General features: G+C 46.0%; 1 protein-coding gene across 1 annotated transcript in view; it reads right to left on the reverse strand.

Moving 5' to 3' along the window:
- Positions 1-877: 877 nt before the first annotated feature.
- LOC144095474 (uncharacterized) overlaps positions 878-25440 on the reverse strand; it is a 31188-nt gene continuing 6625 nt past the window's right edge. The window contains exons 2-3 of the mRNA XM_077629203.1: positions 17142-18586; positions 878-1045 (exon numbers count right to left, since the gene is read on the reverse strand). Of these exons, the coding sequence (XP_077485329.1) occupies positions 878-1045; positions 17142-18586 (1613 nt within the window). The remainder of the gene's footprint in view (positions 1046-17141; positions 18587-25440) is intronic.

Here is a 25440-nt window from a genome sequence, read left to right on the forward strand (position 1 = left end):
TGTTGAACTAGTCCCAGAACCATCGCAGGGTTATCTGCCATGCACCCGAACTTGCCCACTCGTATGAAGTGGGCACTGTACCTGAGGTGAATTCCTTTTCCTATTAGCTTGATCGCTCAGATTAAAAGCCTTAGACAATGGCCAGCCTGGTTCAAGCTGCTTGATGTCTTAGGAACTCTGGTGTGCGTCTGCCTATGAGAAGTTGTGCTGTGCTTAGTTCACTGACGCCAGGAATTTTATGGTAGACAAGCAGTGCGAGGAAGGCATTGTCCGCCTTGACGGTCCACGCCATCCTGTCCACCTCAGCTTTTGACTGTGAGAATCTTGGGCTGCTGGTGATATGCCTAAAGCCTTAAAGGATGTGCAAAGGTAAAGACGACGTCGGATGAGGATTATGGACCATTGTCGCTGTGGGCCACCTCTGGGATCCCATGGCCGGCAAACGCTCTTGATGGCTGCGATAACTGCCGGTGTTGTAGTAGAGTGCTGACTAGTGACTTCAGGGAAGATTGGAAGAGGTCAACTCCCACCTCCAGCTGGGGAAGGCTTGGAGTCTAAGGCATTGTTGGTTCTATGCTCTTGCCACAGTTAGTCTTGGTGTGCCTCTTGACTATAGGTCACCACACTGAATCTTGAGCAATGGCTTTGCATTGGTTAATACCTTGATGCTCGTCATGAATGAGATCTGTATGGAATGATGAAGGGCCATTGACATTGCAATGAGGGCTCCTTTGAGAAGTGGCCGTCGAAAACACTGAGGTTTCCATAATGTGTCCAGTACTTCTTAAATGTGAAGCAGTATCGTCTGCTAGTCCAACCTTTGGTGCAATACTCGAGCAGAAGATTGCACGCTCGTCTTAGCGAGTGGAGGAAAAACCTACGAGTGTGCAAAGAGTCCGTTCATGAGCTCAACAAGATCAGCTTGCCTGGCCAGTGTGCCATCCGGTAGCGCACATCGGAGCATGTCCACAGTGGCTAACAGCTTGCTGGCTACATATGGCACCTGGCACTGGAAGTGCATCAGCTTCAGACAGAACCGCTGAATCTGGGGAGGTAACAAGCAGACATCCATGCTCCCATTATTGCCAGTTGTAGCTGGTGGTCCATCTCAAGGAAGAAATGTAGACCAGAGACATACTCATCAATGCGAAGCACTGGCTAGCCTGCTGCCGAAGCCTCCGTCTCTGTCTGATTGTGCCAACGTTTTGCTGTTGTGAGTGATGGAAAAACTGGTTGACACTCACGGGAAGGCTGCTTCAGTTACAGGATGGCACCAAGACCGAAGGAGCTGCCTTCGGCTGATACTTTCGTATTGATCCCAGTGTAGTACCAAGTACGAGCAGAGCAGTTTCTTAAGCTTGGCAACGGCAGATTGTTGAGCGTGGTTTTTAGTCCACTGCAAAGGCATTGTTGGTTCTATGCTCTTGCCACAGTTAGTCTTGGTGTGCCTCTTGACTTTAGTCCAGCAGCAAAGCGCCCGTCCTTGTCGCCTCGTCTCTGTCCTCGTCTGTTTAGCGCTGCTTTTCCAGAAAACTCGGATCTGTGCTTTTGATTTTGATATACGAGGTAGGAAGCATCCAGTGCTGTTAACGAGGCCCAGAAGTCGACGAATGCCTGCGGCACCTTGAGACACTGGCATGACTTTCATTGAGGCGACGTTGTCTGGGTCATGAACGCCTTCGTTTGTATGTCATCGCATGACATCTGGAGACCCTTCACACGCTCCTCTTCCACATAAAGCCTCAGCTCCTTTTCTTGATCTTCATACCTCCCGGTTGCTGGCCCGCGAAAAGCACAACGCCGCCCATTGCAAACAAACTGTCGGTCCCGCTGTTTCCGCCATCCTCTAATCAACTTTTCATTTATGTCGAATTCACGCTGAGTGGAACTGTTCGAGTTCTCTGCAAGAAAGAATCGCTTGTCACTTGAAGTTGGCAGTGTATCATTGTTGATGTGACATGTCGCTCAAGTGCACAACTGCGAATGCGGTGGCAAAACGGAGGTGCAGAGGGAAACAACAGACACAAAGACGGGCATTCCGAGTGACTGGTATACGAGCCCTGTACGAAGCCAGCAAAGTACACAACCTGAAAGCGGACGTCACCGCCACCTTTATGAATTAGTTAAACCAGTGATTCTTTTAATTGCACTAGTGCTTTTGCTGGATTTTAACTGTCGCAAATTTTCCATTTTTAATATTTGTGCTATGCCCGACTGCGGCTTCGACATGTCGGAGCGTTTGTTTTGATCACGACCTCTTCTATAAACTACAATACACTGGCTTTAGTACCTATTTAAACGCCAAAATAGACCGCTTTCTAAGCTGTATACCACAATAAGACCACAAAAATAAGTGAAAGAGCGATGCGGGTCCACACTGCAATTCGCTGTTATTTTCGACTGAGAGGCCACAGCTCCACAGCTCTATCGTTTGCTCGTCGGCATGGCCATCTCGAATACAGTCGACAGCATTCAAAGTAGTTCCAAACGTTTTCATTAGACTTGGCAACGCTGATTTTTTCTTCATTTTTTGTGTGTGTATTTACTGTGAACACAAGTATAGTCCCAGTGTAGCCGGCGCTGCTTGAACGGCAATAAGACTGCATTAGCGCGCTGCTTTTGCTCATTTTGGTCACGAATATAGGTCAAGCTTCTTTGGTCACGAGTATAGCTCGACAGCTAATTGTGGGTAACATTTCTGAAAAAAAGTCTACCTATATGAGAGTAGATACGGTACCTTTTTCACTCTGAACTATGCCTACGAATTCTACTTAGTGATGTCCAAAACAATGTTTGTTTTTGTTTAGCTTTACATTCTCTTTACACCCATGTTGCCCACATGATCCATAAGTTCAGCAACTTACGGTCATGCTCTTCTTTCTTTCCCCAAAAAACCTGAATGTCGTCAAATTGACGATTGGTTTTCGAATATTCTTGCCATTTCTTTTTGAAAGAGTACTGGGGCAGAGTTTATTTGAAACAGTAGTTAACAGTAGCTGCAATGAGCAGCAGGCACAATGAATTTAGTCAATTCGTGACAATTTTCACGAAAGACAGATTTCATGAAGTCCAGCCCTGGCATCCAGCTTTGAGAAAGCCTTGCCATCACCAAGATGGCCTAAAACCCGTCTAACTGTAGGTGAGACATTCCATTCCCTAAGAACTTCCTTGTAGAGCATCGCCAGATTCATATAGAGGTGGTATCTACCCAAAGCTTTTAGAGAACCACGTTTAGGCTAGCACATCATGGTGTAAGTTTATCGATATTTTTCACAACTCCTTGTTTTTCAAAGATGTCAAGCTCTTCCTTCACCGCATTGCGAGAGGCTAGGAAATGCTACAAGGTATGCTAATTGTGAAAGGCTTGGTATTTGGCTGGAGTCTGATAGTGTATTCTGCACCGAAAGTCCCTAGGCCATTAGATTTCTTGCATTTGCAACTGAGAGGGATAGGCACCCTGACTTCCTTGAGGAGAATGTTGAAGTGCATCTGCAAAATGAACAACTCCAATACCTGTTATGCTGAGTAACCAAGAAGTGGTGACAGCGAAGACAGCAGGACATAGATTCTCTGTTTCGAAGTGCAACCCTTCCATTTGAGAATAGTGAAAAATTGACCAGCAACCCTCAGCTGGCAGTTGTCTGGCCCGGTGATAGTCCCCTTCAGCATGCCCAGCAGCGACGGAAAGCCTGGAAAGGTGTCGGGAACTGCAGTCACTTCTGCACCTTGGTCCACTTCAAATTTGGGAGGAAGTCTGTTGACCTTCATGCGCACAAACTTCGTGTCAAGTCTTTTCCGCCTTGATGGGACAGACATTGCGTGCAAGTGTCTTGGAGATAAGCGTTGCTTGGCGAGACGGACAGTTTTGCGGAGACGCTCTCATAAGGTCCTTTCTTTTTGCAAAACCTACATACAGCATTGTGCACAGGGCAGCAGGCATGCACATGAGCTTTGGGTCCACAAAAGTTGCAAAGCTTCTGTTTTTTGACGTGTGTCTGCTGGAATGTATTTGTGATGCACGTGCCTGCGTGCACAGTCAGAGACCCATCTTGTGCCCTTTCCTTTCTTTCCTTCTGTGCGTCCTTGTGCAAGCAAGCATGCAAAAATGCTTTGTCAAGAGTCAGATCTGGCATGCGACACAGCTGTTCTGAAAGCTTGGCGTCGAGCAGGCCAACAACAAAGCCGTCAATTTCCAGCCTGTCCTCGACAGTTAAAGGCCCAAAGTTACAGCTTCTTTACCATCGAACGCAGGGCAAAGTAGAATGCGTCTACGCTCTCGTATCGTTGCCGTATGTGCTTATGAAAGCGAAAACTTCTGCAATAAGCTGTGAAGTGTTGCTTGACTTGTGTGTACTCACACATTCTACCTCTGAGGGCCGAAGTGAATTGAGGACACGGTGCACTTAAACTCCCGCACACTAGAGATGCATACGAACCTTGACTTCATTCATTGCCAAAGACGCTGCCGTAGCAAGAGAAAATCTTCAAATTGTTCCACCCGTGGTGACCAGGAAGCCAGCTGATCGAAGTTGGATGCTGGTGGTGGTGCTAGGCTTACCAAACCGGTGAACTGAGGTTACATGTCAGACCGACAGTGCAGTACAACGATGAAGCGTGAGCCTTCATTACGAAGAAGATGGTCTTGAATTAACGTAGCTTGAAGGAAATTTATCCTGGATTCCAAGCAATGGTGACGCCATGTGGAAATGACAGTGTTACAGAATTCAGTCGGCCGCTAAACCTAGCCTTGATTTAGGCTAGCAGATGGAGCCCCAGGAACCGAGACGCTCTCAACACCAGAACGCAAAAAGTATTTCAGCCAGCGTGAGTAAAAAGATTTTGCTTGGTGCACACGCAACTGGTGGAGATGAATTAAATGGGCTCCATACTTTGAGCAGGCACGACGTTTACAATGTAGAGAGCAAGTTTCATATTGGATATGAAGAGCAGAAAGACCGAGATGAGTTTGTCAGCATGAGGATTTGGATTGATGAGCTTCAAGAAACCTCAGCTTTGCTGTATGCTTATAAAGAGCTTCTTACAGAACAAGGCATAGGGAAGTTTAAAACAGCTCTTATGAATACCACACGGAGGGAATTCCTGCTCGATAATGGTAAGAAAAGTGTGTGCACAGGCTCTACTCATGGCAACTAATTCTCATTGCTGCAACTAACAACATTGCTGGTAATTAGCGACGACTGGTCAGGTATTCCATGTGCCTACCTGCTCTAAAAAAGTACTACGGAGGAAATTGTGGGTGGTTTTTTTCAGGCAATCAAAGACAGACTTGGTGAGGCACTTTGCACTGAGCTCTTCATGTCAGATGATGCGCCAGCATATTACAATGCTTGGGCAAGGGTAATGGGGAGCCCCCAGAAACGCGTGCTCTGTACTTGGCATGTGAAGCGTAAATGGAACTTGCATGCCAGTAAAGTGACCAAAATGACCTTCGTGCAAAAGGCCCAAAATTTCTTTCCTGTACGTGAGTGGGACAACAACACAGGCTGCGTAGAGTAGCAGATCGTCCTATACTGTGAGCTGTTGACGACGCTCGTAGAGGGATCTCACTTCAAGGGGTAAATCTTGTCGAGAAGGCCTTTCTTTTGTGCAGAGTTCTCGGAGATACAAGCCCACACAATCTGATTTTTGGGATTCTTTCAGCCACTCAAGGCAGTGCTGCTTGATGGGATGGGTTGTCCTCACCTTCCTTTTGACGAGGCTGACAAAGGTTAGCACCTGCAAGTCTTTGATGGCGGGCTTGCCAAGTCAAGGAGTGCGGACATCTTGCAGGCATTTCTATTAATCAGGTGTGGCCGCTGCGGCAGAATATGACGCTTTTTCTTGTGACAACAACTCTGAATACAGACCCTGGTAGTCTGTCTATACAAGCCACCTTCGATTTCTCCTCAATGTCCCTTTAAGAATTAGTAAACTAAATGTATAGAATGACCTATTAAAAAGGCTTGTTTTTGTGTGATCGCATGCCCTACAGCTAATAATAACATCTGTCATCATAACATCAGGTGTTCCTCAATGGCCTGTATTAGGACCTCTCTTCATAATCTATATTAATTATCGTGATGTCATAACATCATCTTAGTATGTCGCAACCATTGGCAAACAGCCTGAGACCTGTGCACCCCATCCGATACTATTTTTCTTAAGTGTGACATTAATAACATTTCTGCTTGGGGCAACACTTGGCTTATGAAGCTTATTGTATTCATATGTAAAGCACTTCGTGACATGAATGCCTCACGAAGCTAATATACATTTATCGTTTTTAAAGGGCTCTACAAGAGTGCTCTCAATAAAGGTGCAGTATGCCTTGGATGTTAAAGGTCGACACAATGAATATCCTGCAGTAAAAGTTTCGAAGTCCATGCTCCACTGCATGGGGCCGCATGCAAGAACAGTTCTTGCATTGGCATTGCAGGCTGAAGTAGACTTTATGGCCGCATCAGTTGTCGAGAAGGCATACACCGACCACTTCGTACATCCACTCAAGCTATATGAATCTGCCTGTTTCCACCGCCGGATGGAGCAGCTGGGCGAGACCGTTTTTTTTTCAGTGCTGTCCATACAGTGGTTAACCACTAAGAGTACGCACCATCTGCTACTGAAGATAGGCTTGTTCCGAGATTGCTTCATCATCGGTTTGCTTGACTACAATCTTTCAGACCAGCTCTGTTGGGGCCCGAAGTTGTGCTAGGCATTTGTACAGGGCGCTGCTCTGTCCCATTATTTTTTAAATTGGCTTGGTGTGTGATTTGAGAGGGAAAACACAGAGGTCGTTTTTAATTGCAGATACCTGTAGAGCTACACAGCTTACATCCTCTTTAGAGGCCAGTCTTGCAAGTGCAAGTGTCATGACGAAATATGCAAAAAGGAGTCGCGAATCACTGAGGCTGACAACCATGCATGAAGGTTACGTTTTTAAAAAATATCGAAGTTTTGTTCTGAAAAACTGCTAATGCACCTTTATCATGCGGGGAAGATGGCGAAAAAGACATCCTGAATGTTGTAAGCCAAAGAAAGCCTGTAATTGGTTGCACAACAGGTGGCCAGCTGAGTTTCGGTACTTTTTGAGGTCCCTCGCGGCTATGCGCTTTGTGTCCCCACGTGGTTTCGTTTCACATTCCTCAGTTTACAAGGGTGGGGCAGCAGCGGACCTCCAACTGCCTCTCTAAGTGCTCCTTGGACGAAGTTCATGCACCATCAGGCACCTGCGACAAGGAACACAGCTGCGGCTAGCTGATGTTGCAAACACCTCGATGTTTGCAAACACACCGCTCAGCACGTCTGCTTCGTCACCGTACCGAGATGCTGGATTGCATAACCAGCCCTACGAAGACCATTATAACATGTGCCAGTTTTTACACATTTGTCATGGTAGTCGTGGCTACCGACTCCTCTGCTTGGAAAGCTCGGAAAGCCACTGCTAAGCCACTTGGGATGGGACTGCCCGTTCGATGAGTCCCACCGTTTTTTTGCCATTTAATGTTTTATTGAAGGCCACGTAGATTTCTCTTGTGGACGCTTATCACATAGATTTTAGGGCATACCATGCAACTCTGCATTTCGACTGTACGGCTCCAACGGATGCAACGTCTTACTCTGGTAGCCATTGTTTTACTAGGGCTGTTAGGTGTGGGGCTCCGACCCCATAGCAGGCCACTGGTGTTGGGGGATTGCGCTTCGATCCCACCGCTGCCACCAGTTGTTAGGAGTGGGGCTCCAAGTTCATAGCAGGCCAACGTTGTTGGGGGATCGCGCTTCGATCCCACCGCTGCCACCAGTTGTTAGGTGCGGGCCCCTGGTTCGCCTGTGCCGTCTCTCGCAAATGTCGGTGTCCGCGGGTTCCGGATCGGGAGACTGCTGTTGTGGGAGTGACGCAGAGATGAAAGGGTCTTCGAGGTGAAGAACAGACTGAAAGGGTTTATTTACATTTTTACATAGTTCGAAAGAGTGAATCGGGAGCTTGCTGATCACACGCCAGATCGCTGCTTAAATAGGGTCCGCTGTCCCCAGGTCCTTAGTTGGGGAATTTAGTTCATTAAAAATGCGTCCAATCATTGTGACGTAGGACACGTGTCCAGTCTTTAGGGTCCACCTTCCAGGATGCCCCCAACAACACACTCTTGCCACTTCTGGCAGATTATTGTCCGCGCTGTCCAGGCAACAGTGATGAATAGCCCGAAGGGGGTCCCATGGCAGCGTCGAAGGTCAGTCACCTGCACTTCACAGCGGTAGCATGGGAACTAAAGGTTGCCACTGCAGTTTGCAGAAGCTTCCACGTGTAGCGTGGGAAGTAAAGGTTGCCACTGCAGTTTGCAGAAGGTTCCACGTATAAGGAAAGCACTTAGTCTAAGACGAGGTTGTTTTCGAAGCACGAGGATTCCGGCGTCGTTGGCTTAGTCAAACACGACCGCATTTGCCACGGCTCATTTGCAGCCTTGCGCCGCTCGCCGGTTCCCCCGCCGTCCCCTCCGGGAGAAAGACTTTGTCCCGGGTGGGTCCGGCGTTCACAACAAACGACAGGTTCACCAAAGCCATTCTCAGGCAGCGGACGGCCGTTTCACCCCGTAAACAGCATGGGGTGGGGGGGAAGGACCCTTGTAGACGCCACCACCTGCACTCGTGGCGCTGAAACCACGTCGACGGCCCTTTGAAGCCTCTGTTGATTGATGCTTCTCAGTGGCTTGAATATTCTTGGCATGTTGGCGTCTCCAAACGTAACAGAGCATAGCATGCAGAAACAGTGTCCCCAAAAGGGACGAACTGCAGTACTCCCTTCCTTGCTTGCGTGAAAAAAAAATGGGTGTGTTAAGATGTTTCATGACTTGTGTAAGCTTAGTAAAACCTGATCAGTTCGACATCCTTTAAAACGATTTTTAGCAGTAAACTGAAATGTATGCCTGGTGCTACTAATGTGAAATGGTTTAGAACTTGTCTGTATAGAAATGAGACTCTTACTTGGTATGAATTGTCGACCTCATATTGCTTTTCTGTCATATATGTGCACATATTTATGTTATGATTTCTGCTCCCAGTCACATTGTGTGATGTGCCAAAATTGACAGGAGCAGTACTTCTGTTTTCGCTTGTTTTCAAAGGGTGCAAGATGTTGGAAATGTTACACAAATAAATCAAGCAAATGTTCTGGGCCTTTGTCAGCATAGTCAAACTTTAAATGGCTTTACATGCTTTGAAATAGTTATACTTGGAGGCAAACTGGAATGTGTGCCTTGTGAGGACAGTGTGTGAATTTTAGCACTTGTATTGTATTGTATTTATGGGAGTGAAATTTCTTGTGGCATGAATTGCCGACAATGTTGGTGCCCCTTCATGAAGATGCTCATTTTTGTACTATGGTTTGTGTTTGTAGTCACTTTGTTTTATGACAAGAGTTAAAAATTCAATAACTTGAGTTTTTCCTATTCGGCTAGATTTTTTTGGAATGAATTGCTAATTCACTGTACCTCCTCATAATTTTCTCCAGCTCCTCAAAGGAAGAAGGGTGGTGCAATGTGCGATTGTAGTTTTTCAGTTTACTGTGAATTTGATGTATTTATCATATTATATGAGGTGTCGGGTTCGAATGCCTAGATCTGTAGGGTGACTATGCGAACTGAGATCATTATAAGGAGTATGTTGACCGTGGCAAATACAGGCGTGAAGCAACAGAGGTTGCCGCTTCATTGGTTTGGTTAAGTAATGAAGGATATTGGAAACAGGGTGTCAAAGATGAACAATAAAAAAAAACGATAAGCATGGGTATGACCAAACATATATAGATAGTTGGTGGAAGTAGACCTTTTGGAGAGGTAGTCAATGGATAGTTTTGAGGACAGAATAGTACGAACTGCACCTCAACCATGAGATTTTAGCTGCTAGTCTGCCATGGAGTCTTGGCTGTTCCTTTTACCTCCTTGAATTCAGTATTGCACAACGTTTACTGCCTTGTGTAGTGTGTGTGCCTGTGTGTCTCTCTTCGTCTTACCCTAAAAAGGTGAGGTGTGCATGCAGCCTTTCGGAAGTATGTATGGCTGCATACTAAACCTATCTCGCATTTTCTTCAAACATGTTGTGTACTCCCATTTGTGCTGTTTGTTTCTTCTGGCGTTAGTTACATCTAATAAAGTAAGTGGCATTGTGCAGGCTACGTCTCTTCCCTCCTTGTCGGCCACGTCGCGTTCATCGAGTTTTACGCAGCGACCTTGCGTGTCACGCAGGAACCAGCATTGGTTTTCTGGAAATCAGCTGTACGAACGGTACCATGCGTTTGCTACATAAATCAATGTGCTTTTCTTGGCAGTCGTTTTACCCAAATGACATGGAGGTCACAGGGCCAAAGTACTTGCAGAATTCGAGGTGCGCAAAAGAAGCTGTTCATTTAGACATGCAAAATTGTCATGCGACTGCCATGTAATCACACGGGGAGATGTTTCATTTTTCTCCGTCTCCCCGCAAGTATCACACTCATTCAAAGGCAACAGTAGTAACCAGCGTATTGTATCGGAGAAATGCAAAAAACCTTGCAGTGGGCCCGAAGTTGTGTTGCTAAAAGGTCGTTTTTTCATTAAAGAAAAAAATATGCACTATCTCGTTGCAAAGTTATATCCATCAAGGGCCGAGACTAGCCACAAGCCTAGCACAAATCCGGTAAACGAATACCAACATGGCGGAGTAATAGCGGCGCGAAGTTTTATCAATTCCACTGGTTAACAGCAGAAGCTATCGTGAACTTGTTGAGTATTGAGCGAGAGTGGCTACTGTTACCCAGCTGGTGATTCAGAATTGCAGCGCCGAGAGGATCGAATGCAAGAGTCCGTGATGACAGCTGTGGTAGCGTGAGTGCTGCAGAGCGGAAGAAATCTTTCTTGGGTTGCTTACTAGGGTTTAAGCATGCGTCTGGCCGGAAATGTTATACGAACTTGAATTTCTTACGTGTTATCATTCACCTTAACATTCGGCGCGAACACCAGTGCGGCCATAAAAAAAATACGAAACACGTCATAACACGGCCTAGCTGGCGCGAGTTCTGAAAGCAGCCTGCGGAACGCACGAAAAAAGTAACATGTTGAAGTGTGCTCTATATTTTGGTCGCGCCTGTACAGCTGTTTAACCGAGAGAACCATTTTAAGATGCGTGTTTAGGGTGGAAAGTAATCTGGTCCAACACCTTTCCAATGCTCAACTTATTCATTCTCTCCATAATAAATTGCAGCAAACAAGGAGACACCTTTCTCGTTCTTGACATCAGTCTTCCGTAGGGGTGTTTTCGCTTTGCATGCACAAATTGAGTATAATTTTGGCGCTTGTTTTTTTTTTACGTCTTTTGCCACCCGTCTTGCCCAGAGTTGCATGGAAAAATTTTTAATATTGCACTGCTGTTGTCACTGGCGTTTGCTACTTGCAAACAAGCATGTCTCTTGCAGTATGGGGCTCGGGGTGGATCCCAGAAGAACCTAGACGAGCCTTGAAGGTGAAGAGTGTACGTTGAGCAAACTGTTTTCGTAGGATGCCACGGTTTGTAGCCACGTGCACAGCACTACGATAGATCATGTCTATACTATCAACCAGCTTATAGAAAAATACACTGAAAATAACCCCTTTGTATAGCAGTCAAAATGTCAGTAGCCACAGAGATATTGTGGAACTAAGGTGCAGAAGACGCATATGCAAAAATACTGCAAGATATTTACAGCGGCTGCGCAGCAAATTAGGCCTCCATAGAGAAAGCAATAAAAGGTCAATAAAGAACGATGGTATATAATGAGAGTCTCTCCATTGCTATCCATTTGCGTGCATGAATTATTGCGACACCTGAAATAGGAACAGTTAGGGAAAAGTAATAATGGACAGTACTTTAGTATTCTGCGATTTGCTGATGACGTTGCCTTGCTAGGCCATTAATTGTCTGAATTGCTAAGCATCATCAATGTTGCAGGTAGACAAAGCAAAACATTGGGTCTAAAAATTAATATGCTGATAACTCAGCCAATGTTCAACAGTGTTCAAACAATGTTCAACAGGAAACAGCAGTTTACATTTTGCAGCGAGGTGCTGGAAGTGTTAGGGGATATGTCTACTGACGGGTAACAAGCACGTTGTGCAAGCGTGGATGTAATATTCAGTGTAGAAAAACTCGGGTTTTTTAAATTTAAGTGAGACTCGAACTTCTGCCAATTATTGTTATGCCAGGCTTTCTGCAAGTTTGGTACAGCAGTAAAGCACATAAAAAAATTTGTACTGTCGAAACTGGTCGAATTTGTATTCATTTTTAGTTAACTTCCCAATACTTGTGCCAACTGGCATCCCTTCATGACAGAAAAATAATTTCAGCTGTGAAAGCAAAGTCGCCCCGCACCCCTTTAAAAGGTGCAGTTATGGTTACTTACAAGACAATGGAGATAAATTTGTGATGCATTCCAGGTCTTCCCTTCATTCAAGGGATACGAGGCTTGACCCTGTCCTCTGAATGCTTTCCTGTACGTACAAAAAAATTCATCTCATTTAAAAGAGACAGGATTGCAAATGAACAAACTCTCTCACTTTATGGTGCACTGGCCGCCTTTAGTGTATCTGTACATTTACAGTACTTTACTTATTTACTCTCAATTCCTCAAGTGCTTGGTGAGGGCTAATCTCAACCAGGAAGGAATAGAGAAAAACGCAACGTCTGATTTGGTCTCGAGATGTTTCTCGTGCAACAGTGGGTGCACCTGCTCCTGTTCATGCCTGTGGAGTTCATTTGTAAATACCCAACTATTGTATCATTGCTCTTTCCGCAAGCAAGATTCTAAAGGAGGCAATTCGATTAAATAACATTAAAGCATTGTGCTTGCCAATTTGCTTGAGGGTAGTATATTGAAGAGTGGCCAGGTTTGCATGACTTCCAAAAGAAACTCTAACCTCCATGGTGGTTACAAGGGATAAGAACTTAGCCTCTGGCCACTTTGGGGAAAAAAACTTGATATTTTGATGTACATAGATGGGGCTCTTTCAAATTGGTGAATTGGTCCCCACAGGTATGCTATAGAACAGTACATCTGCAAATGTCCAAACATTCTACAATGGCTGTTTTCAACAAGCAAGTTTATAACGAAGACAACTGGATGAAATGCTATTCAAGCATTCGTCTTAGGAATCGGACACCATACTCTGGGACTGCACTGCCCGTTATCCAAATTTTGAAACAATGGGCCTTTTGGTCTAGAAAGCACAGGGACACTGCACAGTACGGGCCTTGAAGTATGCAATCCTTGTAGAATTGGAAGTAAAAAAATCCCGAGGGGCACTTTGCTTACCTGAAGTGCGGTGAGGCAAAACCCTTTAGCGCAGTGTTGCTGCTTGTGTCACTGATGTGTGCTTAAGAGGTTAAGTAAACAACTGTTTGTGAATTTTAAATGCTGGAGACACTGGAGGGCATTTGGGAGGCATCCGTCTGATTCCACGCCTTTCCACAAACACTCTCCAGCGTCTTGGACAAGTAGAATTACATATGCATTGGCAGGAGGTAGCGTAGTCGTTAGCACGCTCGGCTGCGGAATGGAAGGATGGTGGTTCGTATCGCACCGTGCACAAATTTTTTTTTTCTTATAGAGGTGCTGAATGTAACGGACGCCGGGCAGATCCATGGCTGCGAGTATGAGCCATTAAAGGTTTGCTCCTTAAAATTCAGGCTATAGAGACAGTGCCAAGCACCCAATTAGGCAAGCAAAACAAAGTTCAAGGCACACTGTTGTGTAATTCATCAAATCCTCTGCTTCTATCAATCAAACTGGACTCCAATTCAAGTACTCTCGGTAGTGACTCATCCTTGCCTTCAACTAAACACGTATAGCCGTCACAAAAGTGCACAACAAACCTTCCACTCGCAAGCCTGAGTGTGAGGCAGAATGAAGGCATTTGTGTATATGCTGACCTGTGTTCCTACCATGCATATGTTCTCTCGCAGCTCAGCAGAAATGCGAAGCACCTTGCCAAACCATGCCGGAAGGGGGTGGAGTTTGACGCGTTGTGAATGGGACACAGCCACAAATTCAGGTAAAAACAACACACATATTTCTATGAAGACACACACGCAGGCAAATCAAAAACCATACTACATTAATCAAAGACTGCCATGTGATAGATACTGTAAACACGTGTATATAGTGCTCTCTATCGTTCGTAATTTTAATCACTTGTATGTGTGTAATCTGCATACGTACAAGTGATTACAATTACGGATGACAGAGCATTATATACATTTACAGTCTGCCGCTGAACTAGATGCAAATTGAACACATACACTAGTGGTTAGGATTAAGAATGTCAGATAATAATTAGAATGAATCGAAATGTTCGCACTGAATACGAATTTAAAAACACAGAATGATCGCGGCGCAGCGGCAGTCCATGCACACAACACAGCGGTTCTCAAAGGCAGTGGCCCTTTCGGAAAACAAGTTGTGAAGGGTGATGCGGTGTCGTCACAATCTTATAGTCCCAGGAGTGCTTGGCAGCTAGTGGCACACTTTCGCACAAATTTGCCACTCCTTGGCCTTCCTGTTGCAGTGGGGTGCAGGTGAATATGGTTGGTGGTCGTGGCTGCGGTCAGTCTTGCCAGCTAAAAAAGTTAACTCTCATGGACGCTCTCTTTTCCCCCAGTCACCTCACCCGGAAACCTCACGCACTTTCACACACCACTCGGCCAATGCTTCTTTCTGCTGCAGCGGTGTGAAGGTCACTTTGGTTGGCAGCCGTGGTTGGTTGACTCTTCCCTCAATCACCTCACCCCTGATGCCTTGCTCACTTTCACACAGCACTTTGCCACTACTACTTCTTTCTGCTGTAGTGGGGTGAAGGTAACTCCGTTTGGGGGGCCATGGTTGGGTCAGCCTCGTCCAAACCAAAAAGTGCACGACAGTGACCTAAATTATAAAGCTTAGGGCACATATGTTGAAAGCGAATGATGCCTACATATGTTTAAATAAACATAGCTGGATAAATGCCACGTTTATGACATGTAATGATGACAAAGTGGTCGATCATTTCTGAAACACCTGTTGGTCCGCGGGTGCAAGCACCACTCCTACCAAACAAAAGCTTAGCAAAATCAGTTTGGCTTCGTACTTCAACTTGAAAAACCAGTCACAAGAGCCAAAGGAGTGTTCACGCCGCAATGACCAGTCGTGGCGTGAACACTCTTTCTCTTGTACCTTGTGACTGGTTTTTTTTTCAAGTTGCAATGTACCAACTGGCCCGCATTTCAAACCTTTTTGTACTTCAACCGCTTTTAAGCTCTTAAAGCGTTAACATTTCTTGTTTGTGTGATCACTGATGCACTGAATTTGAAGTTGCCTTGTTTAGTAGAAGCCTCCCTATCCGCCACCTGGGAGACGCGCTCTCTAGCAGCCAGGTTCTGCCGAGAGAAAAATGGGGGTCTGACACAGCCAGATGCAGCACAATGCTGCTGCCTGCTTAAACTGTGCCAAATGAGGGACTATGCTGCGGTACTTGTAGTGCCTGCTGAAATCGAAAGTACACCAGTATAGCACACAAGTATTTAGAGGCCTTACTGAACACAAACACTATAATGGCAGAGGTGCCTCACTCACGCACCATCTATGCTACCACCGTACCAGACTGCCTCGCTACTCGACACTGAGCCCCATTGCGAGCAACACTAGTCTATAAACCTGCAGACGACTAGCTTAGCAACACACACTACCAGCATCCAGAGCAGGCCACCACTATCCACAATCTACAACAACCCACTGTTTTATGCTACAGAACACTTGACTGCACGAGCGGGCCATACGAGTAGCAATGGAGGACTCTCACTCACGCACCATCCATGCTACCACCGTACCGGACTGCATCGCTACTCGACACTGAGCCCCATTCCAAGTAACACTACTCTATAAACCTGCAGACGACTAGTTTAGCAACACACACTACCAGCGTCCAGAGCAGACCACCACTATGCATAATCTGCAACGCACTGTATTACGCTCGAGAACACCTGATTACCACACTACTGGAAGAATACGCAGCATGAAGGATATGACTGTTCCTATTGTTTTATTCAGCACAACACGATTTCTACCCAGACGGCCTACATGAGCAATGTTGGCACCTTACGTGCGCACCATCCATGTTACTTCGTACCAGAGCAGAGTGCTCATTTACACTGTGCAATTACATGTTGCAATAATAGGCAGACTTGGTGGTTAGTGGAATAAACAAGAACTATTCCTATTAAAATTTACAGCCACACTGCATCATCATTATATGCTGCACAGGAACGCACAGGCAGTCCGTACCGAAAATCTGGAGGTTGGAGCAACACACGACTACATATATCATAAAAAACCTCAGTATACATTTCCCCCTATTTAATTCCCAGTAAAACGAGGCGCGATGTAAGCCGAAACTACTTCCTGCAGCATGTGTGATAATTAGAGAAAAATTATCATGACACTGAACTGCATGCCCGAACTGCGTACAGCACTAAAATTCATGGTCACTGTTGGTATGAATAACAGGAACCTCTACATCATTGAGAAGCATTTGTTATAAGTAGTCCTGCTGCAAAACCGTCGGTGCTGGAAAGCATGCAGACGAAGCAGATGCAGAGGTGCGGTTCTTTCTGGGCCAATAATCTGGCTGCTTCTCTAGTTTTTTGTTACTAGGAGTGGACTTCGGTAGTGATGGCTGCTTGTTTGGGAATTGTTTAACAGCTTGCCTAACTTCGTGAAGTTTCTTCATCACAAATTCTACCCTTGACGGATCAACTGGGGCCTCTTTGTTCATGAGGTCTTGTAGAATAGCTGCAGTCAGGGTGCAAACGCCTTCCAGGCTAGAATTTTGTGGCTGAGGGATAGAATCAGCCTGAATGCTTACAAGAAGTGCCTGAGGCTCGTCCAACAGAAATGAACTAGTCTGCACAGAAGTTGAAGGAGGGGCTCCATCTTCATCATGTGGGCCCTGAAACCCAAAATTTTGTTCCAGTTCCCATTGTGCAACAGCATGAATGTGCTTGCACAAACTCAAGCTGTTCCCGAAGTCACTGCATGTACAATGGAAACTGTGGATACAAATGTTGCATTCCTGGCAGCAACCTGTGCATTCCGTGCACCCCTTTACTACTGTGTACTGATGTTGTCTTAAGGATTGAGACTCCACAAGCGAGGCACCGTCAAGTGTTTTGCAAAAGGTAGATTTCGATATAGTTACACCTGCACAATGCCTCTTGAAGTTGTCAGCTGTGCGGTGGTCTGCCTTGGGCCTCACCTCAGAAATAAGCTGCTTCAGGAGCCGTTCATTAGTGAATTGCCGCAAAGTAATCAACAGCTTGTCTAACAGCTTGCACTGCAGCCTCTGCAAGTAAACAGTCTTCAGTTCATTATGCATACTCTCCAAATGGTTGTTAGTAGTGAGGTTGCTACCCTCCCTATAGCAGAGTGCCCACTGCTCTGGACGGTTTGCATAATACTTTTCAAAGTACTCAATAAAGGGACTGAGCTCAACCAGAGATTTTGACGCCAGAAATTTTGCAAGAATAGCCTCAAATTCTGGCACGCTTGGGCAAAGCATCAATGTGTGCAGAGTTTCCTTGACCACTTTCTGGTTTTCTTTGCCACTCACTTTACTGACATGAGAGTTCCAATTATGCTTCACATGCCAAGTACAGAGCACGCGTTTCTGGGGGCTCCCCATTACCCTTGCCCAAGGATTGTAATAGGCTGGCGCATCATCTGACATGAAGAGCTCAGTGCAGAGTGCCTCACCAAGTCTGTCTTTGATTGCCTGAAAAAAAGCAACCATAGTTTCCTCCGTAGTACTTTTTGAGAGCAGGTAGGCACATGGAATCCCTGACCAGTCTTTGCCAATTACAAGCAATGTTGTTAGTTGGAGGCCATGAGAATTAGTGCCATGAGTCGAGTCTATGGACACACTTTTCTTACCATATTCAAGCAGGAACTCCCGAGTGCGATTCATAAGAGCCATTTTAAACTTCCCTATGCCTTGTTCTGTAAGCAGCTCTTTATCAGCATATAGCAAAGCTGAGGTTTCTTGAAGCTCATCAATCCACATCCTCATGCTGACAAACTCATCTGGGTCTTTCTGCTCCTCATATCCAATATGAAACTTGCGCTTTACATTGTAAACATCGTGCCTGTTCAAAGTATGGAGCACATTCAATTCATCTCCACCAGTTGCGTGCGCATCCAGCAAAATCCTTTTACTAGGGACTCCTAGGCTTAGTTTTGCTGCTATGGCACTCTTCTGGGTGGATGTCAAGCGCTGATGCTTCACACTTTTGTCATTACCATAATGCTCAGCCTGGTACTCAACAGTTACGTTCTCACCTTCTTGTGTGACAGCCATAGTTGCAAAGCAGTGCTTGTTGCACTTCACACTGCCCACTAACTTTGGCTGCCGCTTCCCTTCTCCAGTTTTCACATGCATTCCTGACCTATTGCACAACAGGTACATCTGCATTACTCCTGAGGATGAACGCTTAGGCCCACTAGATGCTATAAATTTCACTTTCTCCTTCATTTCTTCCATTTCCTTCCAGGCTGCAAAATCTGCAAACAAAAATACAAATGCACATATTTAATGAAGACATATTATACACTGAGCAAGCTTGATTTGCTAACCCTTTAGCTGAAGTTCAAGATGTAAGGAAGCCATCAGAACATGGGCTAGAAGTGATCGCTCAAGGCTCACTCAAAGTGCTTAAGGCCCACCTACCCCATCACCTGCTTGACTTCATATGTGACATATTTTAACTGTTCTGATGTTACTAACTATAACCTACCTTGCCTTTTAAAAGCGGTGCAGTACAGTTGTGTGAGTTATGGCTGCCATACGTTTCAAAAGTCTAGCAACCTAATGCAAGCTATGAGAAATCAAAAGCTGAAAACACAGGCATACAGCACGATATACTAAAGGCAACCACCATATAACTGTTAAGTACACCAGAAATCCTTGCATCAACTACAGGTACTATTGCACTGAATGCATAGTGCTTGAAAAAAAAAATTCCGTTACACACACGTGCGGGCAAAATTTCTCTTAATCTATAGGTAGTGGATATGGCACTTGGATGTGCCGCTGGAAATGCTTATCTTTAAATAATGGTGTTTGGCTGAAAAACATGTCGAGTCCTGCCGTGATGGTTCAGTGCTTAGGGCACTGGGCAAGGCTGACTCGATGCCAGCCATAGTGGCCACATTTTAGTAGATGTGAAAGGCGAGATACCATGACAGCAGAAATTATCAGTATTCCACTGTGTCGTCCCTCATTGCTAGAGTTGCCTTGGGACAATAAGCCCCACTTAAAAAAAGGGGGACGCTTCACGTCTACCTTGAAAGGATCCCTGACAGTGTTTAACAAGGTGGCTATGAAATGCGTGCAATTATGTAGGGGATATACTTGGGTGTGCAGGGTGCACTCAAGTCCCCAAAAAGAAGCTGACTGTTTACAACACATCATTAAAAATCCCAGCTTTTGCACAGCACAGCAGTCAGGGAACGCCGTCACTAGTTCACCAGAGATGCAGCGAAGAAGGCGAGGTGCTTGCCTGGCCCTGGCAGAATGCATTGTGTGCCCTTCCCACTCTCGTTTGCTTTCTAACCGCAGTGGGGCAGCAGGCCGCAAAGAGAAAAACTAAAGAATGATTTACCAATGCGAAATCAAATGAAGAGCATTAGCTAAGTTGCTTTCACCTATGCTTTCGACAAATTTGGATGCCAATGTGTACACCAAGCAACGATGATTCGTTCGGTGCCGCTCGCATCCTTCTGCAACCACTGGTTCACCCACCACGGCCCTCTAAAAGCTGCCTCCATTACGGTTTCGAAGACCAAAGGTTATGGGTACGAATGCCCCACACACACCGGGTTTAAACTCAACTAGCAACTATGTGTGCCAACTCATGCCATTCTGTTTGCCACACTCTGAACCCTCTGTGCCAAACAGGCGGGCCACGATTTTATAACCAATGGTGATCCCAAGTGGCACCAGTCTTGGCGCCCGCTCAGACTGTACACATATAGCAGAACGCCAGTATAGGATATAATCCAGCCGCTGTGCCGGCTCGGCAACTGCACGCGCGCGTGATCACGTAGTGGGGTGTCACATTTTGCTGAATTGAGGTGTTGCAGCTATGATCACGCTATTTAGCCCCGCATCTTGAAATCTGAGAGCAGACACGAAACAAGCAATTGGAAGTAGTAAGAGCTAACACTTAAAAAATAACCAAGTGTGCAGAATTACCTGGTAATGCATTGTGGGTGGAGTGCAGCACATGTCTATAATGTGATTATTTCTGAACTTTACTCTGGAAGGATGATACGTGATTCAGTATACATCATTACCATCACCTATTTTTACCCCTTTTCAGTTACCGTTTAAGGGTATGATGCAAGAGCATTAATGGCCACTGTCTTCACCTCACCTTGCCAAACCATGTTCGCATACACGCATTTTGATACTAATTTAATCACTAATCTCTTAATTTGTGCCTCTATTATCTCACACATACTCGTAGTATACGCTCGTAACCTACATGATATGAAAAACCGCTCGAACAGAAATAATAATAATAATAATTGATTTTGGGGGAAGGAAATGGCGGACTATCTGTCTCGTATATCGTTGGACATCGGAAACGCACAGTAAGGGAAGGGATAAATGAGAGAGTGAAAGAAAAAAGGAAGAAAGAGGTGCTGCAGTGGAGATCTCCGGAATCATTTCGACCACCTGGGGATCTTTAACGTGCACAGACATCACACAGCACACGGGCGCCTTAGAGTTTTCCCTACATGAAAACGCAGCCGCCGCAGTCGGGTTCGAACCTGGGAACTCCGCATCAGGAGTTGAGCGCCCTAACCGCTGAGCCACCGTGACGGGTACCGAACAGATATGGAACCCTGTTTTTCACCAGGGATGCATACCAACGTGCCTATATGGCCACACTGTTGTGTTAAAAAAGTATGCCTCTTAGGAATATGAGGCAAAATCATTCCCACTGCTAGGAAAAATTTGATCGCCTCCACCTGAGACTGCTTGCACATTGATAACAACTTGTGGCGTAGCGAGCATTGTGATCTTGTACTGCTTTCAAGCTACACCCCCTCCGAGGACTTGGAGCTACGCGAGGACTTGGACAAGCCAGGTTCGTAGCAGGCCGACAGCCATTTATGCTTCATGACTATACTGTTTCATACATCAAGTGCAACGAATCAAAACTACCGCTCTTGTTTGCACTGCCTACACCCACGACCAAAAAGTAGTAGACACTATAACATAGGCAATGCTTTGCCTGCAGGCTTACTACATCCAAGAAGAGCTTCAAATGGGTCTAGTTGGTTTGTACTCTTCGACATTGCTATTGCGCTACTCATGGTTTACACAAACAAGAACGACACATACAGACAGGGCGCAAACTATCAACTGATTTTATTGCGTGGGAAATTCGTTTTATATGAACTGTTAAGATGAGAAAAGAAGGGACACAAAAACAGGTAGCTTCATAGAGATGAGTTGTCTAATCTTCTGCTGACAAGCATGTGTGGAGGATGCAGTCTTTTCACTTCCTTAAAAAGTTAATCTCTCGCTTCGTCAGCGCTCCCAAAGGGTCGCTTACGCAAGTGCCTTCCTTCTCGGACGTCATGCGAAATGCTTCATAAAGCTCCCTTTGCATTTTACCTTGGGATCGAAGAATGACAGTTGGTGCTATCAAGCAATGCCTTACAGTTTTTGCACTTGGAGCAATGCGCCGCCAGATTACCCGATGCCGTCTGTATGTGTCGTTCTTGATTGTGTAAATTATGAGTAGCGCAATAACAATATCGAAGATTACTACATCCCACATTCGTCATGAACCCAATTAAATGCACTATTACTGCTGACAACACAGTGTCAATTTCTCATGCCTTAGACCACTCGGTTACAGAACAAGTGCGGAGTAACACACCTCCCTTAATTTTTACGCATGGACTACTTCTGTACCTTTCACAACGTTGCACCTGATGTATGAAACGGAATATAATTCACCTCGTCGTATGCTTTGTGGCCCTCCTTTCTGTGTCCGATTTGCACCTAGTACAGCTTGTCGAATACGCGACATACGGTTCAGCCAGACTATTTTGGCTGAACTTTCAAAAGGCAAAAAGATGTCCCAGAAACTAAACGAGAACCTAGGTGTTGGGGTCCCGCACAATGCAGGACTGCTGGAATTCAAGCCGCACATAACCTATGTACAGAAAGGATTCTGGTGCAATGTTTAACATTGTGTTCAGCTGGCTTAAAATTTCTTTTAACAAAGAACAATTCATATCCTGCCTTGAGATCATGGTGCAAGAACTATTTAGATCTTGATACCACGGCCAAAAGCGCGACCAGAGCTTGTTTGCCAATCATGTATTTTAGTGCAGAATAACTGTGCCACAAGAAGCAGTCCCATCAAGCCACAGTGGCCGTCACCACTCGGTGCAACAGCGTGCACATATGTGTGCAGCACGGACATTAGTCAGTACCTTGTCATTTTTCTTTACTTTGTGTTCTACTTGCTGGGACTACATGAATGGGCAGGAAAACAGCAAGAAGATTTCTCGTATTTCGGTGCTTACCGTCGAAATGCATTTATTGCAAATTTTTGTTTCATCCTCATATGGCTGCTAAGAACATGATTAACTATGCTGCCAAAAAAAGATTTACCGCAATGCATGCACTACTACATTCAATCAATCAGTCAGTCTATATTTTGCCCAAGCAAAAGGCAGATGACAGAAGAAAAGTCTGTGATGAGCATGACTAAAAAGGCTAGATTAGCCAAAGAGCCTTTACGTACATTCAAACAATGCTTGAGCAGTAAATGCACCAAAGCCATGAGGTGCTAAGGCCTGCCATGCACAGAACATTGTTATCTTTGGCCACCTGGGGTCATTTTCATTTCTTCTCACATAAAAGCAGCCCGTGCATGCTGCTGCAGTAACCGCATCGTTTGCCACCACCATGAGCCGCCGTAACAATTTGCGCAATCTGATTCGCACCATTGTGCGTGAAGAGCTTCGCAAGTTTTGCAGCTTACGCTGGGTTTGATCTCCGCTCGTTTGCAAAAAGGAGCAACAGGCGTCCCGGGCTCTATTGTGGAAACACCACGTCCACCGGGAGACTACCACCTATGGTAAGGTTGTGCAGCATTTGGTTCCCACTTCATCAACACCGATTCATGCAACCCATCCTGTTATGCTGCCCTCAGTGCCAACAATGATCGCGAAGCGTCCGTGTGGAAGGCCGACATCTGGTGCACACCTGGCAGCTGGCCACATTGCTTTCAATGCGGAGAACCAGGCCACCTGCACCGCTATTGCTCTTACTGACGCCTCAGCCTGCAGGGTTGTCGCGCCAATTCTCCGAGACCCCAGTTTGGCCACCAACCCCCTGCCATTGAAGACTACCTTGTGGAACAGCGACTGACCCTTTATATCAATTCACTGTAGCATACTTCTATCCCATGTACCACGTTAGTTATGCTCATCTTCACTGACCCCGCACAGCTCTCTGGGAGCGGCACAGGGTCCATCGTCCAGACCTCGCCGAGAAAACTGAGACCATCGACCTTCAGGGGGCGAAGTTGCTAGGAGTTGCTGCGCTGAAGACCTACCGCCGTCGCTGCTACACTCCGAACACGAACTGATGGCACCCTCGTCCAAGCCAGACAAGCGTGTTTCTTTAGGCATAGGTTATTCTCGACGGTCACAGAGACTGTGCATTAGTGGACACTGGGGCTGACTATTCGATTCGATAGTGGTCATCTCGTTACCGTAAAGGGTATTTGCACAGCTGGCAATAAAATTAATGGATCTACGTTTTCAGTTGCGTCGTTCTGTGCGATTGCTCCTGGGATCTGATTATCGGCATTGACTGTGCAGAAGTATGGTGCAATCATCTACAACAAATTATTACCTTTTCGAGCGGCATGACCACCCAACCGACCAGCTCTTGCTGTCATAGTGCCACGCTTCGCATCTCTGGAGACATCGTCACGTTGCCACCACGGAGCAGTATTTTATTGGAAGTCACCTACGACAACTTGCATGATGCTGAAGCAGTAAGAGGCTAACCATTCACTCCTGCTGACTCAGGGCATCTGCGCTGCTCCCAGCCTACTCACGCTTCATGGTGGCCAGTCTGCGATCCTTTTCACTAATCTTTATAATGAGCACCGGCACGCTTTTCCTGGAAATGGTATCGCTTCTGCTTTGCATCCGCTGCAGCAGGCACTGATGAGCCCTACCATGAAAACGTCTACATCAACTGCCACCTGTCCGGGGAGCAACGGCTGGCCTTGGAGCAACCACTGCTCGAATTCAAGCTGTGCTTTGGTTCTTCGCAGGTTCGCCAAACACCCATCACTTCATGTTTCCGCTAAGGATCGCAAGTTCAGGAGACGCTCGAGAATGGAGTAGCTAAACCTTCCCAAAGCCCGTGATCTTCGCCTGTCATCCTGGCTAAAAAGGACGACGCTGCTCTGCAGTTTTGTGTCAACCATGCAAAACTGAACAGTGTGACCGAAAAGGACGTCTACCCGTTGCCGCGCAATGACGACACGCTGGACAAATTGTGTTGCACAAAGTGTTTCTCAGTCGACTTGGAAAAGCGGCTATTGGAAAACTGAACTAGATGAAAGGGACCACAAGAACACCGCTTTTGTGACATCACATGGCCTCTATGAAATCAAAGTGCTTTCTTTCAGCTTGTGCAACACCCCTTCCATGTTTCAACGGATGATAGACACTGTCCTCACAGGTGACAAGCAGCAAATCTGTCTTGTGTACTTGGGTGTCATCGTTTTCTGAAAACACTTGATGAGCATCCCCAGCGACTACAGGCTGTCCTCGAAGGCCTCCGGTCGGCAGACCTGAAGCTGCAGAAGTGCACTTTCAGTTAGAAAGACCTCAAACCTCTTGGTCACGTTGTGAGAGCTGAAGGAATGCGGCCGGACCCCCGAGAAGACTGCCGCCGTCGCACATTTTCCCGTTCCTACTGACAAGAAAGCCCTCAAGCACTTTTGAGTCTCTGTGCGGATTACTGGCACTTTATTGCTGACTTCACAACTGCAGAGCCGTTGACGTGCATCACTAGTAATATCTCCTTTGTGTGGGGCACCAAGCAACACACTGCTTTCACCATGCTACGCCAGCACCTTCAAGCATCTCCCGTTTCTGCACACTTCAAAGAAGATGCCAACACCGAGGTTCACACCGATGCGAGCAACATCGGTTTTCATGCTGTCCTTGTCCAACACCAAGATGGCCTTGAGAGGGTTCCAACATATGCTAGCCACACTCTTTCTTACGCCGAACGCAATTACTCTAAGTCTGAGAAAGAATGTCTTGTGGTCAGGCGGGCCATCATAAAATTGCCCTTT

Source organism: Amblyomma americanum, chromosome 6 (genome assembly GCF_052857255.1).
Source record: "Amblyomma americanum isolate KBUSLIRL-KWMA chromosome 6, ASM5285725v1, whole genome shotgun sequence".
Classification (NCBI taxonomy): Eukaryota; Metazoa; Arthropoda; class Arachnida; order Ixodida; family Ixodidae; genus Amblyomma; species Amblyomma americanum.